This window comes from Pollicipes pollicipes, unplaced genomic scaffold (genome assembly GCF_011947565.3).
Source record: "Pollicipes pollicipes isolate AB1234 unplaced genomic scaffold, Ppol_2.1 Scaffold_5724;HRSCAF=6776_pilon_pilon_pilon, whole genome shotgun sequence".
In the NCBI taxonomy this organism is placed as follows: Eukaryota; Metazoa; Arthropoda; class Thecostraca; order Pollicipedomorpha; family Pollicipedidae; genus Pollicipes; species Pollicipes pollicipes.
Window position 1 is genome coordinate 33971875 of NW_023596746.1, and position 23816 is coordinate 33995690.

Genomic DNA, 23816 nt, shown 5'->3' on the forward strand with positions numbered 1-23816 from the left:
ATTGGCAACACCCTTCCCACTGTGCTGATCGCGCACTAATATGCACTGTCAGAGGGGGAACTGTTGGACCCATTGTAACGACACGTCAGCTTAAACAGCACGCAAGCACGAACGGTGGGGCGCGTAATCCTCGGGGCGAGGGTACCGGCTGCCTGCTCATATCTCGGGATGTGGCGACTGCTCGGACCACGACAGCACATGAACAGCCACCACGCAATGGATGAGCGTCATGCTTTTAGCAAAAGTGGGGTTGGGGCAGAGTAAACAAGCGATTGAAGCTGCTAACTACGCCTAGTCGCCTAACCCAAAACGGCAGCGATCCACATCTGTCCCCGAACTCAAGCAGCTCTGCTGCACAGGTGCTGCAGACTCTGGCTTGTCCCCAGACGACAGGGGCGTCTGCCACCGGAGAAGAGACGCGCGAGGCCCTGCGGATGACACGCGCCCCGGCGCCGGCGGCGATGCCAACGGCAAACACGTGATCAGCTGCCGACCGCATGTTTTACTGAGGCTTCCAGCGCGGCAATTAGCCGGTGTCGCGTTGCGCCATTGTTGCCACGGCCACGCCACCTGCCGCGGCGGCGAGACGCGCCGCACCGCGGGATTACGGCCGCGCGTCAGCGCCGCCGCCGCGCCACAATGCAGCCCACCCGCTAACAACGGGCAACGGGCGTGTTGGAGCCCGTTGCTGTCGGGGACGGGACAGGACCGTTGGGAGTGTGTGTGTGGGGGGGGGGGGGGGGATTTAGAGACAGGAGCCGGGACTCCGATGCCCACCCCAGAGGAGTGGTGACTGGTAGCAAGGCTGGTAAGTCATGTTTCGACGATAACTGTCCAGGCTGCAGAATCTCCCGCGCCAGCCCCACACGTGGGTGTGTGGAAGATACGGCAGGGCTTTGAGCAAAGGGACCTGGTGTTTTGATTAGAGGTGGCACCTGAGCTTTGGGCCTTTCTTACTCGTAGGACGCCGCAGTGTGCCACTCACAAGCCACTCAAAAGGGCTTTGAAAATGTACGATGCTCAGGTGGTGTTTAAGACAGGCTTAATAGGCCTAGTTCGGTTTAAGCAGGCTGCTCAGAGAAGTTAATCTTTGTTTGTGGCAATCCGAAATTTTACTATTCAATTGATGGATGCTGAAATCAAAAATGGGTTTCAAAAACAGCTGCATTTCAGCACCACTATGTAATTTTGGACGTCGTGACCCTGACACGATATAAACAGCATACACAACAGCACTTAAGCAGCCTAACAGCTCAACAGCGTAGCAGCCTAACAGCACTTAAAAGTGCCGCAGTGATGCGCCCTACCCTCGACGTAAACTTTGCGTTCAGTAACATCAGTGTTCCGTGCAAGAGGCACTGAGTACTGAAACCAATGTCGCACAAAGTTGGTGCTTATTTGAGAATCCATGCGTCCTCTTGGCTTTAGCAAGGTTAAAATGATGCATGTATTCCGAAAGTGTCTGCGGCGGGGGGGGGGGGGGGCAACAGAACAACAGTAGACGCATGGATCGCCGGTTCTTTCATCGGAGTCATGCTGCCATGACGATCATGGTTGGAAAACCCAGTATGGCAGGTGTGGCAGCGACTACACAAATGTTCATTGAAATCAGCACAATTTTGCCATTTTGCCATCGAATGGTGTTCACCTCGGCCGCTTTGTAACACCGGCTTTTCGCAGGATTCTGCGCGCGTGATCGGGGCGATTGGACACGGTACACATGACCCATACGAGACAAGTGACCCAAGCATTGTCACAGCGAACAAGATAGCACTGAGGGGAATGGCGAAAACAATATAAAACATGACCTGATCGCCATCTGGCCCTGTAAAAAGGTAATGCCAAAACTACGAAACTGTTGCAGAAAGGCAGACTTAAAGGGATTGTCACACCTTTTTGTGCTTTTCACTTATTGTTACATCAGACGCGTACGCTTTGAGCGTACGCTTTGATCAGTAATACCAGTGTTCTCAAAATTCTCATGAATAGCTCAAACTTTGGATTTGAAGTAGCCAACCCTGCGGGAGAAATCCTATTTGACTCCCTGCTCACAACTATGGAAATGATTCATTTCATTTGCCTTGCTTTTCTCTTCTAACGTGTGTGCCGTAATGAATGAAGCACGCTCACGTTTCAGAATGCTTGTGTGATGAATGCCACGAATGGTTGCAACATTCCGTTCGGACACGAATATATGCGAGCATAAAGCTATTGTCCCGCGATTTCAGCGAGACGTTATATCGTGGCTTTGATTTCTAACGCATGGCGTTTAGCAAAGTGACTCTTTTCGAGGCGCCCTTTGCCATTGGGAATGGGAGAATCCCATGCCCCATGCGACGCACGCTTCGGGAATGGGAGTATCACATGACCCGTGCGGCGCACTGGCTCAAACTTCAACCAACCAACTTCTTGGTAACAGGTCCTTGCCCGCTGGGCCAACCATAAACGCTCTTCGCACCATTAGAGGTGCACAAGGTCACTGTCGGTGGTCGCTACTGCAGGGAACCAGCGCGATGCTGTTAAAAAGCGTCGACAGCGTAATTTGGACTCGAAAATAGGTTAAGCTGATATCCTTACTAGGTTTTGACGGCACTGCGGTGGCACCATCCAGTGCTACTTTAAGACGTAACTAGTCCTGAGGTTTATCTACAGCATTTTTTTTTTGAAAGGTGCCCCAAATTTGGGACGCTACTTTCAACCAAAGAACCCAATTTCGGACCATACGGGCACGCATTTTTTTGGCACCCAGCGGTTTTGCGATCGCCTGCCGGCGGCAGCCATCCGCGGACCGATACCTGACGCTGGCGGACCGGACCGCTGACGAGCGACCGAGCCCAGCCCGGCTCCAGTCGGCCGCGGGTGCGATACATCACAGCCCGGACCGGGGCACTCCCGAGCGCCCGGCGGCAGCCACTTCATTCCATTAGGTAACAGGAGCCCCCGGCGTCGCGCGCCCGCCCGATTAGCGAAAGCCTTTCATCCGCGGTGAAAAGTTTCAAAAATATTTTCAGAACGCTTTTGTGAAACGCCCGATCTAATTGGCTTTCGTTGGGCGCGTAAAAGGCGCGGCGGCGAGCGGCGGCGAGCGGCGGCGGGCGGCGGCGGGCGGCGGATGACGGGGCGGCTCGTCAGAAGAGAGGGCGCCGCCGCGATGACGGCCAATTGCCGCGCCGCGGCGACAAATATTCGCGCGCCGCGCCGCCTGCCGAGACAATGTCCGAAAACAAACAGTGCCGCGCGAGACGCCGCTACCGCGCTCCTCCCGCGCATTCCGCCGGCGCGTCGAGTATTTGCGCGCGGCGGCGGCGCGCCAAATTGGCCGTTCCCATGGCGCGGCGGCGCTCACGCGCGCCGCCGGCCCGAGCCCTATTGAGCACGGGTCATTTCCGGCGGCGCGGCAAACGCGGCGGCGGCGGAGATTGCGCCCCGTCGCCGTCGACGGCTGCGTGTCGGCGGCGGGGCGTGCCGACGGCCGACGGCGGGCCGCGGACCGGCGCGCGTCACGCGACCGGACCGAACCCGCCGAGGACGCCGCGCTGGCTGGCGCGGGATGCTCGGGTTGTGACGGTGACCACCAGCGTTGGTGGTGACACCCGATCCGCAGCCACACGCTGGGCCGGTGACAGGCAGGGGCCATCGGGCCAGCAGACGCCGTGGGGTACCAGAATGTGATGATGGTGCCGGGTCAGGCGACGTTACGGGAAAACGGTGATGTCACCTGGCCAAAAGACGCCACGGGGCCCTGCAGAGCCGTGATGACGTCACAGAAAAGAAGACAGGAGTGACCACTGCAGTGAGGTGTTGCCGGCCCGTCAACGTTCCGTCGGATCGTGTGAGATAGTGTAGATGGGCACTGATAAAAGATGCACGATTTTCTTCAAAAGCACCCACACTCACTGTAGGTTAGGATTTGGACTTCAGGATCCGATCAAACTCGAGAGAAATGAAAGTTGCGAATGTTCAAATCATAACAAGAGTTCTTCTCTTAAATATAAGCATTTTAATTTTTAAAACCGCACCGAATCGTAAAAACTTTCATTGAAATACGGAGCTATATGCGAATACCAAGTGCTGTCCAGGCTCATACTTCCTTTTGATGAGCTAAATACAACACGCATATGTCGGCTCTGCATGAAACAGGTCGCCCGTCCTTCCTCCGTTAGTTTTGCATCAGAGCAAGCACACCCATGCCCCGTCCCTCGAAGTCCTTCTGTCATTGTACTGTCGAAGTTCGGGATTTCGGCGAGCACTGCAATGTGCCCGAGCATGCAAAATGCATGCGGACAAGACAAACCGCAGGTAAAAGAGACGAAGGAAATGGTAGCTTCGATGTTATGCTCAGCGGAGTGCGGCTAACTGAGGTGGTCAGCTGACTGAGATGGTCACACTTATAGAGGTTCGCCTCTGTATCGTGTGTATCTTAAAATTTTCTGCTTTTGTTGCACGCTGCATGTTTTTAATCACAACAAGCACACGAGCATAACTTCCGAGCTCGCTGGAGCGTCTTAAGTGTTGCTGCGATGTGTTGTAGCGGTCTAACCCAGCGCGTTACGATGCTCTTCAGGCGGAAGTATTATTTCGGAAGCAGTTGAAGGTCCTTAACCCGCTTTTAGCGGCATACATAACACAAAGCTGTTCTGTAACGCCGAACTGAACTGGTCATATCAGCATTCATCCAACGCAAATAACGCAATAGAAAATACTAAGCAGAATAGGAAGTTGTTTAAAGAGAAGGCACATCTGTATCTGTGAGTTCTGCATCCCAAGGAATGGTTTCGCAAAATGTCTTGGGGGGGGGGGGGACTTGAGAGTGAAAGAGGACGAAACCTGTCCCGAAATACGTCAACAAACTGGTTCCTCCCCGGATTTGGTTTGCTTTCTTTCAAATTAGGGGATAGCCCAAGTTGGGATGGGGGGGGGGGGGCTGAAACCCCCAACTTAAAGGAAACTACACTCCTGCGCATCCAATATTTTTCAAACGCCAATGTATGCAAAGCAGCGCGAGCGTAGACTGCTCAAACTATTCATCCACAAGTATGGCAAGCTATTCACCATGCATTTCCATCCAGGAATGGCCGAGGGGATACAGCGGCTTCGCCGAGCGCTTATTCACTACCAAATGGAATTCACGCTTCCATCAAAGCAGAAATCTGCAAAGCCGCTGGCGGCAACCCTGCCTGAGCATGCAAATATTATCAACTGGCTGCGCCTGGAAAACTGGGCTTGCAACGCTAGCGCCGTCTGCGCCTCGGAGGACGCCCGAGGTAACGAGATAAATTAACTCAACAGCCAGGAGAAGTTTCAGCGTTTGGTGGGGAATAGCAAAGTCGGGACGATGCCAGCGGTCTGGTTAAGTTTGACCTAAGAACAAACGGAAACTAAAAAGCCATCTCTTTGGCGAAGCGCCATGGAGCATTTTTCTAAGCATCATCATGCCTGCATAACGCGGCAGGCATTGTCAGCGCAGCAGCGAGCCCCGTGCCGCTCAGGGGAGGTGTGCAGCGGCTGGGTCTGACGTCGGGCGATGCTGCGGCCGGCGGAACCCTCGGACGGCACCGCCAGTCGGCCGCCTTACGGCGACGGCGATGTTGTGATTACAGCGCGGATTAGCGAAGACTTACATGGATGTTGTCAAACTAAATCCGCCGGAAAAAGCAGCGCCCAGGAAACTCATCAGGCTGTCTGAAAAACCTCATCAGGTCGTTACAAGTAATCCCCAGTTTCCCCACAATGCCGGAGCACATCCACACGCTGCTCATCTGTCATACGAGAACAACTTTGAGGGAAAGTCCGTTCTTGGTCTACAGTAAGCTTTCCCCTCCATCACGACATTCAGGCCTGCGCAGCTCCGAAACACTAGTTGCGACGGTGAACTGAATGAGCTGGGGAGACTCTTATCGTGGCAGGACGGGTCATTTATAACAAGACTACAGGACTGAGTACGCCCTTGAGATAAGCAGCACCCGCAACGACACATCGTTAACTCGCGAATAATCAAATGCCCGACAAGGTCCAGGGTTTGACTGACCAGAACGGTCGGGTAAAGCTCGCCTTGTCTTGCCCGAGCCATCACCTACCCCTCCCGCACAAGGGCGCGCTTTGCCCGACCGCAGAGGCGCGGTACCGCGGACGCGTCCCGCGGTACCGCGCCTCTGTGCGTGTTGACGGCGGCGCGGTATGTAACTAACTAATCGGATGGGCGGGCGACGCGTGGCGCGCGGGCCACGATCCCAGGGGGCCGGACAGGGGCCGGCGTCCCCGCCGCCGAAGCCGTTGATTACGCGGCCCCGGCGGGGAGCCGGTAGCGCGTGCTGCCGAACAACTCGAAAACCAATAAAGGCAGACAGAGCAACGGCGCCGGTGTCCCGCCCACAGCAGTGTCACCGTGTGATAACGGGAACAATGATGCGCATATGGTGGCTGTTGGAGAACGGGTCGGCTTATCACAAGAAAACGCTCACAGATGGCGTAAATGCCACGGGCTGGAGCATAACAAGCTTAAAGGTAGCAGTGTTACAAATTGTAGTTCATTTGGATATGGGCCCAAATCGTCTACGTGAAAGCTGCGCAAGGTAATTATTTAGAAGCTGCGAATTATTGCTGGTTGGTGAGTGTGAGTCGGGGATATCAATTTTTTGGATATTTTTTTTTTGGGGGGGGAGGCGAACCGAAGCCACGACAACCCTACCCCCCATTGTTTTTTCACCAGATTTAGCCCACTGTACTTTGATTAAACGCAATATATGCTTTTAATCTTTGTGTAAGTTGCAAAAGTCTTTAATTTAATCAGTATAGAAGTAATACAGGGCGGGATCCAGGGAGCACACACCGGACGCAGGCGTCGCTTCTGATCGGCGCGTGGAGACGCCCCTTTAGAGGCTACATTAAGGCGCCGACTGCGCTCATCTACGACGGTCATGACAGGCGGCACGCATTTTGGTTGTGGGGGACGGGAACGGGGCTGGTCACGAGGACTTAAGTCATCTCCATATTCCAGAGTTTTTCACTTTGACCTCACAAACCATTACGTGTCTCATGGTGTTAGGTATGTGAAATTTATTGCATCGTTTCTCCGCTCAGCTATTACGATTTGTATCTTGTGGGGCGAGCAGCCACGACTTTTTGTTATGACAGTGGTACGGGGCGCCACTACGCAGAAAGATCAAAGAAGATAGTCTTTGTATTATGATCATCTTTTAACCACGCTCTTTGTAGTATTCCAGCCAAAGATATGGGGCGGGGACGAGCCAACGTTGTGGGGAAGGGGCAGGGTCCTCACAAAAGAATACATATCGGCACCTGTACTGTGAGTAGGTAATGTGGGCCCAATTCTAATTCTAATTCGGTGCCCTCCAGTAGTCGTTGAGTTGATCACATCGTAATCAAATAATTGTATGCGCGGTTTCATCATGAAGTGAAACACATATAACGTAATATGCATGCACACGGACGCTCTCGCCTTTTGTCGAAGCTAAGTTCTACTGCCCACTGAATAATAAAACAGAAAGCGATCGTTGCTCTGTTAAACCAACTTGGCCTTGTGGTACCACTGAAAGGTGGTGGCGCCCGCTGGACAGCTCCCGGCCAATTTCCGTCCAATACTGAGTGCTGATCGGTCGTCCCAACTGACCGGGGCCCGTAGATCCTGGTCACACCGACGGCAGCGCGCCGCCACCGCCGCCAGCCCTCGGAAAAGTCACGTGCTGTCGCCGCCGTAATCGAGTGATGTCGCGAACGTGTTCCCCAACAGCCGTCCAAAGTGCCGCAATTCTCTTAGGCAACGTTAAACCTTTGAAACTTTCGAAACAACAGCTGACGCCCTGCTTCCATTTGGATCGCCGCCACGTGAAAACTTTGCGGGGCGGCGAGCGCCATCTGGTGGCCATTCGGGGCGAACGGTGCTTCGGCATCTGCAGCGAGGCCCGCTGGCGTCCCAAATTAGCTCTCATACTCAGCATCGCGGCTAATGCCACCATAATGGAGTTGATCAGGCATTCTCCTTCCCCGGCCAGAGTTAAGGCCTTGAGCCAATTAAATTCGTCCACGTCGCTACCCTGATTCAGGCTGGCCAATGAGGTGTTACGAGCGCGTACAGCACTGACGAAGATAACAGTTTAAAAAGCAAAAAGGCGGCCGAATTAAATAGCGGCCAAATTGCGGCGAAATACAGAGGCCGCGCTAGGCGATAATGGAGTAGCCCTGTCATTTGGAGCCGTTGTAATGGAAAACACGCGATGCGATCGGCAGAGAGGAGTGCGAGAGGTAGTAATTTGCCGCCCAGGACCGGTCCGCGGCGCCGCGGCATCTGCGCTGCATGAAAGCAGGCAGAGAGGGGAGGGAGGCGACGAGAGAGGCAGGGGGAGGAAGGTGGACAGAGGAAGAAGAAAGCAGATTGAGGATGCGAATCGAGAGCAGATTACGGATGGACAATGGGGCCAGTATGATGATTGAAACTGAGATCATACTGGGGCCAGACATGCATAGCAGGCCACGGCTGGAAACCGACAGCAGCTTGACTCTTAAAATTGGGAACTCACTGAGCTGGAATTAAAGAGCAGGAAGAAGCTGACGTGGACGGAGACGGAGACGTGCACGGAGAGGGGATGATGAGAGCAGAACGACACCAGAGACTGATATGGTAATATGTGGGTATTTAGAGCACAACGCGTCTGACTCTGTCTAGCGATTGAACGTGCTTCGTCTAGCAATCGGCAGCAAAAATTGCGTCAACTTGCGAGCAGTCTTGTGTGAGATCGCGGGCAGACGCGGGATGGGGATCACGAATAGATCCGACTTGTAAAGTGGACCAGACCAGGAGACTTAGAGCAGGCCGAAGCAGCAGATCGAAAGAAGACCAAGCCTGCAGACTGAGAGCAGCTCGAGGTCGGCTCGTGACGTCGCCCGGCTCTCCGGCGTCACGACGCGGACCTCACGGACCGGCCCGTGAGACGCCAGCTCGTGACGTCGCCCCGCCCGCCGTCATCACGAGGCGGGGGTCGCAGAATGGCCGGCGAGAGCGCCGTTAACGGAGCGCGTCCGGCCGGCCGAGCGCTCGTGAGACGCCCGCCACGGCTGACCGCTGCCGACTCCGACCACGTCCCCAGCGCGCGAGCGCGCGCGGCCGCCGGATGAGCCGCCGCCGGCGGGGGGCGCGACCGGAAATGTCCCGCTGGCGCGGGGCGGGGCCGTCGCCGCTGTTCAGGCATGTCCTCTGGCAGCGTGCCTCCTCCGCGGCTGGGAAGGAACACTGACGCCTTGCGTTGACACAGCGTGGTTTTGGCGCGGGGTGTGTTTTACATCGTTCATGAACTGGATTGACACATCGATCGAGTCAACCAGCGCGCGAATGCCCCTATTTGAATAATCTGAGCAGGATGGCACAGCCGACGAACAATCTGAGCAAGATAACAAAGCCGACATCCCCACAGCGTTGCCATGGATTAAGCACATCGTCTCCTCTGATCACGATCGGACCATAGCATACCGTGACACGCCGATGACCGGGGACCGAGTTGGTGACGGACCATTACGACTGCACTGTGGCGGACGGAAAGTGTCAAATACCGCGGACAGACACATCGTTGCGGATGTACAGTGGCCGACGTCGCCAGGTTATGACGGACACACTGCAGCATGCCTGCCTGTCGTTACGGTTAGCCATTGACGGGTCGTCACGGACGGAGAGTGAGCCAGTGACAGACCATGAGCCACTGCGATTGAGCAGGGCTGTCTAGAAGACAGCAGTCCCCCACATGTCACGACCTGTGTCGTCTTATATGTTACGACACATGTCGTCTTATATGTCACGACCTATATCGTCTTGTATGTCACGAACTATGTCGTCTTACATGTCACGACCCATGTCGCCTCACATGCTACGATGGCCGTTGGTTTGATTAAGCATACGGAAACGGAACAGATCCGATCCATCATTGCACCGGCTGCCGACAGACATTACCACATGCCATTCTCACATCCTTTCACCGGCCGCGCCATCCTCACATCCCGCCGCCGGCCGCGTCGCCCTCACGCCCTTCCACCGGTCGTGTCATCCTCACATCCCGCCACCGTGTCATCCTCACATCCCGCCGGCCGTGCGGTTCTCACATCCCGCCGGCCGTGCGGTTCTCACATCCCGCCGGCCGTGCAGTTCTCACATCCCGCCGTCGGATATGTACCACCCTCACACCCCGCCGCCGGCCATGTCGTCCTCATACCCCACCCTCGGTTGTGTATTATCACACCCCGCCGCCGGCCATGGGTCGTCCTCCATACCCCACCTCGGTTGTGTATTATCACACCCCGCCGCCGGCCATGTCGTCCTCATATCCCAGGCTCGGCTGCGTATCATCACACCCCGCCGCCGGCCATGTCGTCCTCATATCCCACCCTCGGTTGTGTATCATCACATCCTGCCGCCGGCCATGTCGTCCTCATATCCCACCCTCGGTTGTGTATTATCACATCCCGCCGCCGGCCATGTCGTCCTCATATCCCACCCTCGGTTGTGTATCATCACACCCCGCCGCCGGCATGTCGTTCGCATATCCCCGACCCTCGGTTGTGTATATCACACCCCCGCCGCCGGGCCATGTCCGTCCTCTATCCCACCCCTCGATTGCTGTATCATCCCATCCTGCTGCCGGCCATGTCGTCCTCATATCCCACCCTCGGCTGTGTATCTATCATCACACCCCGCCGCCGGCCATGTCGTCCTCCTATCCCACCCTCGGTTGTGTATCATCACACCCCGCCGCAGGCCATGTCGTCCTCATATCCCACCCTCGGCTAGTGTATCATCACACCCCGCCGCCGGCCATGTCGTCCTCATATCCCACCCTCGGCTGTGTATCATCACACCCCGCCGCCGGCCATGTCGTCCTCATATCCCACCCTCGGTTGTGTATCATCACATCCTGCTGCCGGCGGCGCGTGAAATACGTCCAACGTGTCCTTGGCGTCACCAAAGCTGACAAGCACAAACTGTTCACAAACCGCGCACAAACCAACGCCGTGTCCGCCTCTCTGAGTCGGCAGAGCGTGTCGGCTACGTATCCAGCGCCACTGTCCCCAGTGTCGGCTCAGGGGGGCGGGGAACACGCGTCGATGCCGCCTAAAGACGCCCCGGGGTGTCCGGCTGCTGGGTCAGGTTTACAGCCAGCCGGTGCGTCAAAAGAGCGTGGGGCGCGTGGGAACGGCGCACGTGGATTCCTTTGGTCAGCCACTGAAGCAGTATAGCGATTGTGCGCCGTTACACACGTGTCGTTTGAGCCAGGGACCCTCATTTAACGATATCGAGCGCGTTTCTAACGTCTTTTTGACACCATCGTGAACTACGTGATATAGGGAGCGCTGGAATGAACTAAAAACAAGAAGAACGTGTAAAATAGACGACTCGGAACAGCCGGTCCTTCAACATCACATTCTTTCCAAACGCCCTCTTCCACTTTATTGAAAAATATTAAAAACCACCCTCAACCACCGAATCAGCATCGCCAGTGTAAGCAATGTCTATCCAACGGCTGTTTGCATCATAAACAGCACTAGTCTGATGAGGACTTGCGGGCCGGAACAACGGAGTTTAAAGTATTATGATACATGCTATAGATACGGCGTTATTGTAACACCTCACACAAAAAAGTAGTTCCACAAAGCTGCAACCATACAGGTTCAATCAGAGAAGAAATCAGACGAGAAGTTTAGGAGGGGGGGGGGGGGGAATGAGTCAAAGCAGGGCGTCAACGAATCGGTACAAGCAAGCATCAACAAGACCAATTCGCGATTGAATAAACACCAGTAGCGACCCCGCTACCAGCTTCAAGGCCCTCAGAGGCGTCGCAGCCGCGGAACACCAGCCGTCCTGCCCTCACTCCGAGGGCGAACATCTCACTGGCATACAAATTCTGTTATATCGAGTGACATTCAATTTATCATACGGCAGCGTTCGATAAATTCTTCTCGACAATGAAAAACGTGCTAGGGTGTTGGTGGTTTTAAATGAAGTCCTCATAGTCGTCGTATGCAGATTTCTGAAAAGCGAGCGCCATCTGTTACTCTCCCGCCGAGTTACAGGTGATGCCACCAGGCGCCCACCAACCGACTACAGCGAAAGCGGCATTTGTCAGCCTATTCTCGTATTTTACTCAACCCAAGACCATACCAAACCCAGTGACTGACTGGAACGAGAAAGGACGAATCCCACGTAGAAAAAGGCAAACTTCATAGCACTGCTTATAAGAACACTGCAATAACTTGCCCTCGTCCGGATACGCGATATTGTCTCATAAAGGGCAACCAATCACAACCGACCGATTGCAATATATGAACTTATTTTCCAAACAAATGCATTCGGTGCTGCACGTACTACGGGCAAGCGTAGCGACTCACCTCAACCTTGATTGAGGCACCCTTCTTGCCCTTTTTACTCTTGCCCTGTTTGCTCTTGACCTTGTCGTTGTAGAGTGCATTGAGTGACGTGCTGACCTTCTTCACGTCATCAGAGTCCACTGGAAGGCAGGGCACACAGGTGGTTCAGAACTGGACACCAGCGCCCGCCGGCGCCCCAGTACCGTGGACACAAGCGTCCGCCGCCGCTCCAGTACCGTGGACACCAGCGTCCCCGCCGTCCCGGTATCATGGACACCTGCGTCCCCGCCGTCCCAGTATCATGGACACCTGCGTCCCCGCCGTCCCAGTACCGTGGACACCTGCGTCTCCGCCGTCCCAGTACTGTGGACACCTGCGTCCCCGCCGTCCCAGTACCGTGGACACCAGCGTCCCCGCCGTCCCGGTATCATGGACACCAGCGTCCCCGCCGTCCCAGTATCATGGACACCAGCGTCCCCGCCGTCCCGGTATCATGGACACCAGCGCCCGTCGCCGCACCAATACTGTGGCACACGCCACAGCAAGTCGCTCGCACGCTCAAACTCCTATGAGCCCTCCCTGTCTCATGCCGGAGGGTACACTGGTTTCTCAAATGGGTGGCTGCGGTAGCCCAAGGCCACGGTACGTGACGGCTGCCAACAACCACCGGGACATGAGCAATCCCACAATGAAAGTGACCAACACGTAAGCGATGTCGCTCATTCTGCTAGGGCGGGCTGAACGGCACCTTCCGCGTCCATATAGACAAGAGAAGTGCGAGACAAAATGCCGAGCCCTGTGACGCAGGCAACAAACGCCATCACACCGCACCGCCACACATCACACGCAACACGCAACGGCTGAACTGTGTGTTCGGCCAGGCTGGCTGCAGCAGACAGCGCCCCCACTGACCGCACGGACATCGCTCAGAGGGCAGCCCATACGGCTCCAGCAGAGGTGGGGCTGAGTCGCGGTTCCAGCAGAGGTCGAGGGGGCGGGCACTCACGGTTCCAGCAGAGATTCGGGGGCGGGCACTCACAGTTCCAGCAGAGATCGAGGGGGCGGGCACTCACGGTTCCAGCAGAGATCAGGGGGGAGGGCACTCACGGTTCCAGCAGAGATCAAGGGGGCGGACACTCACAGTTCGAGCAGATATCGAATGGGTGGACACTCACGGTTCCAACAGAGGTCAAGGGGGAGGGCACTCACGGTTCCAGCACATATAGAATGGGCGGACACTCACGGTTCCAACAGAGGTCAAGGGGGCGGGCACTCACGGTTCCAGCAGAGGTCGAGGGGGAGAGCACTCACGGTTCCAGCAGAGGTCGCGCACCAGCTCCTCCAGGAAGCCGGTATACAGAACGGACGACTCGAGCGAGCGCAGCTTCTCCACCAGCGCCGTCCGGTAGGCTTCGAACGACTCCTTGTCGGTGGGCGTGGCGTCCAGCGGCGAATCGGACGGTAGGTCGCTCTTGCTCACGCCTAGGGGCATTCAGCGAAATCAGTCACCAATCTGTAGACCACAACTGGCGCTCTCTGCACACGGGATCATGCCGGATCCAGGCCATGTATCTGACGTCTGGCCGTGTTCACTGAGATTGGTGCAAAACGGCAACGTGACTGCGGATGTTACAATGCGTTTAACACATGATACTTGGCACTTGATCACGTCGAGGGGGGGGGGGGGTCGTTTTTCCCCGAAAGCAAACATGTCATTCGGGACGACTGCCAAAATACCAGTTCTGAAAGGCGATCAGGCGCGTGGAGAAGCGTGGCCGTCCCTCGCTGGAACACGCACCTGACAAACTGCAGAGCCCTCTCGCCGTCGTCGCGCACATCCCAGTTAAAACGAACGCACAAGACCGATTTCACGCTACATACAGAGCGATACCATTATCCCCAGCTCGGTAAGAACCGCTTCACGAAGACGTCAAGCTTGGTAATCACTGGTTTGGTTTGGAGTCGCATATGGTATCTATAATTCACATTGTGTTCGGCTCGCAAGTGGTTTGATTCAAGGTGGCACAGAAGAAAAGTGGCATGCGCGAAAAATCAAAGTTCCCAGTTGCTTGTGAAGCATGCCTCAAAGTTGTGAAGCTGGCAGGTCAACTGACAGCTTTATGACCTACAGTACTAGCTGATATAAGCTAGGGACTGCGCATGCGCCACCAAAGTTGCAACATCTTTCATTTCTTTGCGCAACTGTTACATATTTTCGAAGGGACTATCGCAGCGTGCCTAGTCACACAATATCCACATACCACGGGGCTTATCTCAGCTACGTATGGGCTGCAGTGCTTGTGAAAATATTTTTGACACATCCCGATTTTCAGGGCATGACCGACAAAATAAGGGATCACACAACTTGTCAGATTCGTACGCATATGCACGTTTTCATTTATATTAAGAAAGAAGGCAATAAGCAGCCATAGACCACCTAAAAATGACGTGAAAAGCATGAAATGCGCGCACATATATTTGAAATGTTATGGTTATATATTTAACATCCCAATATCCTATATGACCCAACGCAATGCTCTGCCTAGATCGAAAAATGCTTGTGACATACGAACAGTAACTCCATATATCTCCAAAAATCATCTGTCCACGGTTATTCCATCTAAAATCGGTCAGGAATCAGTTGCCTTGAATCAGTTCACACCAAGGCGCACAAGCACACAACTAATTATCTCGGGGGCGATCAGACGCCGGTTCTGCGTGTCCAGCGACGTACCGAATGTCTCCATGGCAACCTCCAGGTCGGCGTCCTCCTGCATCTTGAGCGCGCGTGCCTTCTCGGCCAGACGCTCCTCCGGCGTCAGCTTTTTTGCCGCCTCCTCCTCCTCCCGCTTCCGCCGCTCCAGGTCCTCTCGTCGCTTCTCCTGTCGAACACGAGGGGACGGTGTCAGGGAGCGGTGTCAGGGGGCGGCGTCAGGGGCGGTGTCAGGGGACGAGGTCAGCGGGCGGGGTCGGGGAACGGGGTCAGGGCACGGTGTCGGGCGACAGTGTCAGGGGACAGTGTCAGAGGACGGTGTCAGAGGACGGTGTCAGGGGACGGCGTCAAGGGACGAGGTCAGCGGACGGTGTTAGGGGACGTTGTCAGTGCACGGTGCCAGGGGACGGTGTCAGGGGACGGTGTCAGGGGACGAGGTCAGCGGACGGGATCGGGAACGGGGTCAGGGGACGGTGTCGGGGCAGAGTGTCAGGGGACGTTGTCAGTGGACGGTGTCAGGGGACGAGGTCAGCGGACGGGATCGGGAACGGGGTCAGGGGACGGTTTCGGGGCAGAGTGTCAGGGGACGTTGTCAGTGGACGGTGTCAGGGGACGGTGTCAAGGGACGAGGTCAGCGGACGGGATCGGGAACGGGGTCAGCGGACGGTTTCGGGGCAGAATGTCAGGGGACGTTGTCAGTGGACGGTGTCAGGGGACGGTGTCAAGGGACGAGGTCAGCGGACGGGGTCGGGGAACGGGGTCAGCGGACGGTGTCAGTGGACGACCCACTCACCAGGGCGCATCCCGTCCGCGTTGGGGCGCTACTAGGCTTCCAGCGTGTCTCATCAGCACACGACTAGACGTTCATAAATCACTAAATAAGAAACACACTCAACCAGGATGCCCACTCCAGCCCGTTGTGAGTGTGAAACTACATTTTCCCTACCGCAGAAGAAACTGTGACTTTTGTTCCCACCAATCATCAAAGAGCAAGGCAATGTCTGGGTTGATGGCACACGATCATATCCAGGAAGCAAAGTCAACGGGGTATTCAACACGCTGGCCACCTCTGCATTACAAGGCATCCATGCGACCGACCCATCCCGGCATGAGCCTCAGTGAACCATTGCCGACCGGTCCGTCCGCATCGCCCCCAAGCCAGCCAATGTTAGGGGGAAGGGCATCGCGAAGACGGCTCACGATCGTCGCTACTGGTTACCTCCTGGAATCACACTGCAAGATAGACTGCACTTGCACTGAGCGTCGGGTCACAAACGCCCCTCATATTCTGAGAGCCTTGGGCCTGTCCATGCAAGTCTGTACCGCTACTTCCGACGGAACAGTAAATGACAGAACGAAAGCGCCACATCGACCCGTTCCGTTCAGTTGCGTCTCTTGAACAGCAGCGAGCCGTTTTGTGAACGGGCATGAATTCCATGGAGCGCGCACGTTCCCCACCAGTGACGCGCATCGCTGACGGCACGCACCTCCTTCTCAGCTATCCGCTCAGCCAGTGTCAGCTTCTTCTTCTTTGGCGCCTCCTCCACGACGGCGGCAGGCTTGTCCTCGTCGTCCGCCGCCTCCCAGTCATCCTGCGGTCATCAGTCATAGCATCAGCGGCGAATCAGACCGATCTGGTCCGACTCCGAAACACCCGGTGAGCCTCGAAACACGCCGGCCGCAGCGGAGATGAGACCAAAACCACCACTAAAAAGTCGAATGAAGTTCCAAACCAATAGGCGAAAACTGAGGCAATGATAAATGAACAGCAAATACAATCCCACACGACGCCAAATGGTGCCTATCGAACTTTCAGACCCGCATTATCTGACTAAGGCAATATGCATACGGCTATACAACAGCACAAAACGGACTTCCAGAAATCCCGTGGTGGCCGCCACAGTTTTGTAGCCTGTATCCTAGAAAACATTCACCCGCGTGCCGAATACGCCAGGTCAGAACATCACGCCACAATCTGCATGCAGTCGTCCCAGCTCAACTCAAAACACCGCTCCCTCCGACCGAAGAAACTCCTCCACCACTAGGCCAAGGACGTCGATGCCAATCCGGTGGTGGAGCTACGGTCCGGGGGCATGCGGGCGGCCCGCATACGGCCGGCCCTGCTGGCGGCGGCGGCCGGCGGCCCCAGATCGCCGGCGGCGCCCGTCGCGCGCGGCCATGTCCTGTTTGCCGGTGCCGCTGGACGCCGCCTCCGCCGCGGCCGTGGTGGCCGCCGCCGCCGCCGCGCTCCTGCTCAACCTCTGGACGGCCGGCTGGCTGCGGCGCGACGCGCAGGCGACGCCGGCGGCGGCCGCCTGCCTGCTGGAGGCGGCGGCAGCGGCGCTGCTGGCCGCCGCCGCCGCCGGCGCCACGCCGCTGCCAGCCGCGCTGGTCGTCTGCGGCGCCGCGCTGCTGCCCGTGCCGGCCGCCGCCCTCTCGCTGCTGGGTGGCGTGATGCTGGCGCGCTGGCCGGCGACGCCGCGCCGCCGCCGGCTGGCCGCCGCCGCAGTCACCGCCGCCGCGCTGCTGGCGCCGCTGGCCGTCAGCGTCGCCTTCACGCACCAGCAGTGGCGGACGGGCGCTGAGCAGGCTCCGGCGACCGCGCTGCCGCCGCCGGCACCGGCCGCCGAGACCGTGCCGGAGGGGACCGGACCTCGGGCGGCGGCGATGACGGAGATCAACCGGCGGCGACAGCAGCGCAGACCCAACGACAAGAGAAGCAGGTGGTTTGCAGACAATGTCGTCGGCACAGGCGAAGCCAATCACGTCGCAGAGAAGGCGCTGGCGCATGCGCGATCCATTCGAGGAGTGCGGAAGACCAACGGCGGCCTGCTCGCGATCACATCTCCAGCTATTAACAGGTCCACCACCAACCTGCCATTATCTGCGCTGCAGCCCCAGGGCACCCCGTTCCCGGCGTTGACGGCCACCGACGTGGCGCGCCTGAGAGACTACCTGCCAGGCCCGAAGCCGCCGGCCTTCGGTCGGCAGCTCTTGCCCTCCCTGCCACCAGCAGACACGCCGTTCGACCCCTCTGACGTGCTGAAGGACGTCTACTTCATCCACCTGCTGTACAAGTACGGCAGGAACATCTCCTCCCTGCACGGCGACCAGCCGCTGGCGCCCAACCGGGCAGTGGTGCGCCAATCCCTGCGCCTCATCCTCGATGCCGTCAACAGGTTCAACCGGCGCACGCACGCGGCCGTCTTCCGACCGGTGGCGCCGCACGACGGCGGGTTCGTGCACTTCCCCGAGGGCAGCTGGCGGCCGAGCGCGCCGCGGCCGCCGCTCGGCGGACCCATACCTGCCGCCCGCCCGGGTCACGCGGGAGTTGGAACAACGGGCGGGCCAGGCCAGGCGGGAGTTCGGCCGGCGGAAGGGCCAATTCAGCCGGCACAACGGCCCAGCAAGCCGGTGTACGAGGCGGGTGGACCAGGCTTTCGGCCAGGTGAGTTCATAGCGCGCGGCGCAGCCCAGTTTCTGAGCGAAAATACAAACATACTTGTCTCAATGGCGTCGTGTAAGCACACAAACCGGAAGCAAAGGCATTTCTCAATTGGGCCGTGTAAGCATACGAACTGGAAGGATAGGCAATTCCCAAATGCGTCATTTAAGTACACAAAAGGGAAACAAAACGATTTTCCTTATTCTCTTGATTTTGGAGTCGGGATAAATAAGACACTTCGAGGGGACCAAGTTCTGTATGGTGCCTGAGTTCAAAAGACGCAAATCAAAAGTTCGTACGCTGGTTCTTTCGTTTTATGCAATCATGCCCTGGGTCCAGGTTCACGAAAGTTGAGTTGACGCTGAGCTGGTTTGCAAGTCATGGCTGAGTTCAAAGGCGGTTCAATATGGTTCATTTCAAAACAGAGGTGGAAACAGCTGACTGAAACTGAGACCACGGCAGCTAAGTCAACACGCCCGTGTCACACCTGTGCAATCAATGCCAATACAGCATTCAATGATGAAGTGTACTGTCGCACCTAATGTACATCTAACTAGTCCGAAGACAAACAACCCCACACCTGTCAAGCGCTCGCGCAGACGGGGAGGGGGGAGGGGGATCGGGAGAACGGCGGCATCTGACCCGTCTCCGCCGCCCTTCAGAGGGCGACCAGTACACCAGCGGGCAACCAGAGCCCGTCCAGGAGCCGGCCCCACCTCTCCCAGACCCGGGGGTGCCGGACCACCTGTCCGCCGGCGACACCAGCAACGTCAGTGTCACCATCCGCATCCCTGGCGTGCTGGAGACGACGTCGGCCGAGCAGAGCGCCGACGCCGTGCTCGTCTGGCTGCGGCGGCTGCGGCGGCTGACGTCCGGCGGCCGGCGCCACAGCCTGCGCGCCGTGGCCGTCACGCTGGAGGCGGCCGCCGACGGCGCCGGCCTGCGGCTGCGACTGCAGGAGGACTGGCGCGTCTCGGCCCAGCTTGAGCGTCGGAGGCCGGCCGGCCGACGACGCATCCGGGGGAGCTGGTGAGGCAGAAGCTGCGGACGGGGCGGAGGGAGGCGACGGCGAGGGAGCAGCCAGTGCCGCACCCGAGGACGGAGCGGAGGGAGGCGTAGGCGAGGGGGGAGCCGGTGTCGGAGCCGAGGATGGAGCGGAGGGAGGCGTCGGCGAGGGAGGAGCCGATGTCGGAGCCGAGAACGGAGCGGAAGGAGGCGACGGCGAGGAGGGAGCCGGTGTCGGAGCCGAGGACGGAGCGGAGGGAGGCGTCGGCGAGGGAGGAGCTGGTGTCGGAGCCGAGAACGGAGCGGAGGGCGTCGACGAGGGGCAGTCGGCGGAAGCAGCGGAAACAGCGACAGGACCGGACAACGGCGTCGGACACGCGATCGAGAGCACCACAGTCACCCCCGACGATGACGCAGATACTTCTGGTCCTCTTGGGACTTCGGTGCCGGTGCAAGACGGGACGACCGCAAGCCTCACGAGAGCACCGACTCTGCCGTCACAGACATCGGCCACCCCGACAGGCGACAGCTCCGCAGACACCGAGCCAGCAGCGCCAGAATCAGCCACGACGGCAGCGACTGCCTCTACGGAAACAGCCGAAGCCACAGCCGGTTCGGACCTGTCCGTGCAACCGCCGGTTACCACCAATCCCGAGCCGGGCCAACCAGTGACGTCAGCGGATCCCGAGCCCAACCCAGCCGAACCCAGCACGGCCCCAACCGTCGGGGAGCAGATCATCTCCCAGGCACTTGTCCCGGACGCCTCCACGCCTCCCGCCGGCGGCCCGGACGTACCGACGCCTCCCGCAGGCCCGCCGCCACCGCCGCCGGCGTCCGACGCTACCCCAACCGCTGCCGTCGCCGCCGCCGGGGCGCCGGACGGGCTGGCCCTGCGTACGCCGCCTCCCAGCGCCCTCATCACACGGACACCGGCCCGTCCCTGCGCCGGTCGCGCCGGCGCCGGCTGGGCGCTGGTGCTGGCCACGGCGCTGCTGTGCGCCGTCGCCGCGCCGCTGGCCGGCCTGGCGCTGCTGTGGCGCGCGCCGGCCGACGGCGCCGCGCGCCGGCTGCGCGCCGGCCACGCGCGCCTGCTGTGCGCGCTGCCGGCCACGCAGCTGCCGCAGCTGGTCGGCCTGACGCTGCAGCTAGCCGGCGTGGCGCCGCTCGGCGGCCCGCTGCTGGCGCTGCTGTACGCCGTGGCGGTGGCGTACGCGCCGGCGCGCGCGCTCGTGCTGCGCCAGGTGTACGGCCACGAGGCGGCGGGCTGGTGCCGGCCGCGCCGCGGCGTCTCGCCCGCCTGATGGCCGCACCGATGGCCGCCGAGGGCTGGCTCTGTCCCGCTGACTCTTCATGTCAATAGCATAAGCTGCGCGAAACGAGCGGCGTCGAGAGGTGGATGCGAAATGTAAGCGGAATGAGAGAAATCACTGAACGGTGTGTGGAACGGTATCCTGCGCGGGCAGAACGTCCTCGGGGACACAAACAGCTTGGTCCTAACAAGGATCCTTGACCCTTGCCATCACGTGTGTTGATGGCAAGAATATGTGCACATATGTAAGATATGCATACATGTTCCATGTTCATGTTACCCGGAATTCAACCGGCCGATTCCTCAGCGATTTTCTTTTAAAATAGGCCCTACCATAGTATGATGGTCAAAAAGTTTTTTTTTAAAAACTGGACTGCTTGTATTTAAAACCTGACTGCTTGTGTAATTGGGCTTTTGCTTGTGAAATGCTTATGTCTGAAATAAACAAATGAACAAAGGTAACTTCAATATGCAATTAGGTTTTCCTATGGTTGTTTGCTATGGTTAAATCTTCGTAGCTGCATGTGAGTCAGAGCAACATGAAACTCTCTCAGTTCACTGTACTTAGGTTCATGTGCTTGAACTGCTTAACTTCCCAAGCATCACCATTTCAAGCTTGTAATGCCAAAAACCCAGGAGCCTGATATATTCCTTGCTTGTATCCAGTATAAGTTTTCAAGGTTTCAAAACTATAGGCTTGTTGTAACATACATGCATGGGAAAAGCACAGAATCATTGTACCAGCTTCCAAAACATATTTAGGCACTTAGTCCCAAAATCTTAATTGCATAGATTTTGGGGATCAGAGCGAACACTATGAAAAGGCTGTTGCATGATCCTGGATTCAGTTGCATAATGCAATTTCAGTCCACTGAGAGAATCCTGTGGCTGCTGTTTAGACCACTGAGCCTGCTGCACACATCTGACCTTGAGTGGCTGCTGCAAACAGCTGGACTCTTCTGGCCAGCTGCCAATAGTGCACACCAAACCAACTAGAACTGTCCCACACAACCAATGGTAGTCTGGGAGGCAGACACTTTATGACAGGGGCAGGCTAAAGCTGTTAGCTTAGGTTGGGCTGAGGGCAGAGCAGGTATTTGAATGGCCATTTGCATGACTATTGACTGGCATTCTATTAGCTACAGGCTTTGGGCAATGGGTTCTGCCCACTGTCAACTCACTGGAGCATCTTCATCTTCATCCTCTCCTGCCCATTTGTCTGTGGTAGCCATACCAAATGTTTTGGGTTTGAAGTCCTCAGCATCTGCAAGATGTGACATAGTTAAAGAGAGCATATTGTGAGAGAGGCATTCATTCTTAACAATCAGATATGAGCTCTTAGCTGATATAGCTTTCACCTACTGAAATCACAGCAACAACACCTCCAATTTCCTACTTCTTGTATGTAAAATGTATCTATCTATTACAGTACCTAACCATTACTGCACCATCATCTCAAACCAAATACTACCATCATCTGGGACCTACTTTAAATGTCTACCTTTATTGAACATCAGATAGCAAAACCAAAGCATACATGCAGGTTATGATGCCAAAGAAGATAAATTACTTAAAATGCTGAAAGCAACATCGGCAATGGAATAAACAGTGTGTTAGAAGACTGAATTTTACCATGAATAGACAGCAAGATACTTCTTTTAGGCAGGTTCTGCTCCCTTAATGACCCACAAAAACATGCCATTGCCAAAATCCAGCGTGACATGCTCAGGTACAGCAAAAAGTGCTAAAATCTAGGATATTATGTCCAAATAAAATTGAGGCCAGACTACAAAAAATACATATTAAGCTGAATAGGACAGGTATTGCAGCATACAAGCAATAATTTTAGAGCACACACACTGTTATCCACCTGCTCAGAATTCAATGCATGGTCACCACCAATATCAGTGCAGAGAACCCACATCTCAAGGAGTTATGTTGCAAAGGTAATTTTTAACAAAAATATCTCACTTGTCAACACTTTCCACACAAAATTATACTTAAAATTCAGCATGATTTGACCTGGTCTGAGTTGAACAAAAACAAGCAAGAGGTTTAGCACAAGTGTCACTAGGGTGTCTGGTACCATGGATGGATTTTTTCAGCCTGGGCATGAATGTGACATGAGCAGCACCAATTCAGGAATGTTTAGCCCAACATTCCAAAAGTATCCCACATTTAATGTTCACTCCCACATCCCAATGTGATTTGGCATGTGTCATATTTTGCGTGCTCACCCACTTATCTGGAAAGCATATTCTCACCATATGGAAATAGTGTAGAAAGATTATGACATTCAGATGTTAAGAAATATACCTTTAAGATCAAGTGTAATATTAATATGATATACATTCACTGAAACATCATGATGGAATGTAACTGGTTGAAACTGGACATACCAATAAAATGCCTCATGATGCTCAGTTCACAAGTTGAGCACATCCAGCAAATACACAAAGTGACCATCTCTCAATGACAATGGTTGCACAATCCCCAACCATCCCTTCCCCAGTAGTGAATTCATTGGATAATTGTTTGTTACAAGATGACAGGCCCGTGGGTGGACTGTGAACATGTCATGACCTATTAGACGAGCCTACTCCTTACCCCATTCGTCGTCCGACATTTTGAAGCTGTAGAACTTGAAACTTGAATGGGGCCAAATCCAATTGGATACGATCGCCAAGCCTTGTCGACGTAAATGACACTGGTAGCTAAGCCTCCCACCGAACACCGTACGTCACTAAAGAACGAGGAGGTGAATCACACTTTCTATTCACCCAGCATGGAACCACGCACCGGGCTCTGGAAACATGTATCATGTGAGTCACCTCGAGGTTTCGCGCCAGATTTGCCGCGACATGGGGCACAGATAGTGAATAACTATTACATCATATCGTCTTTTCTTACCCTTTTCATAAATAATTTTTTTAGAAAGATGCAATATTGCATTCCTGAGCGAAATTACAATGATATGG

At 56.1% G+C, this 23816-nt stretch overlaps 1 protein-coding gene across 1 annotated transcript; it reads right to left on the minus strand.

Moving 5' to 3' along the window:
• Nucleotides 1-11434: 11434 nt before the first annotated feature.
• Nucleotides 11435-23669, minus strand: LOC119103673 (eukaryotic translation initiation factor 3 subunit J). Its single transcript, XM_037227291.1, has 7 exons — nt 23446-23669; nt 22020-22102; nt 16567-16671; nt 15101-15248; nt 13678-13848; nt 12388-12506; nt 11435-12029 (listed from the first exon to the last, which is right to left on the minus strand). The coding sequence occupies exons 1-7, from the start codon at nt 23462-23464 to the stop codon at nt 11994-11996; spliced, it is 681 nt and encodes a 226-aa protein (XP_037083186.1). The 5' UTR covers nt 23465-23669; the 3' UTR covers nt 11435-11993.
• Between the last annotated feature and the right edge of the window lie 147 nt (nt 23670-23816).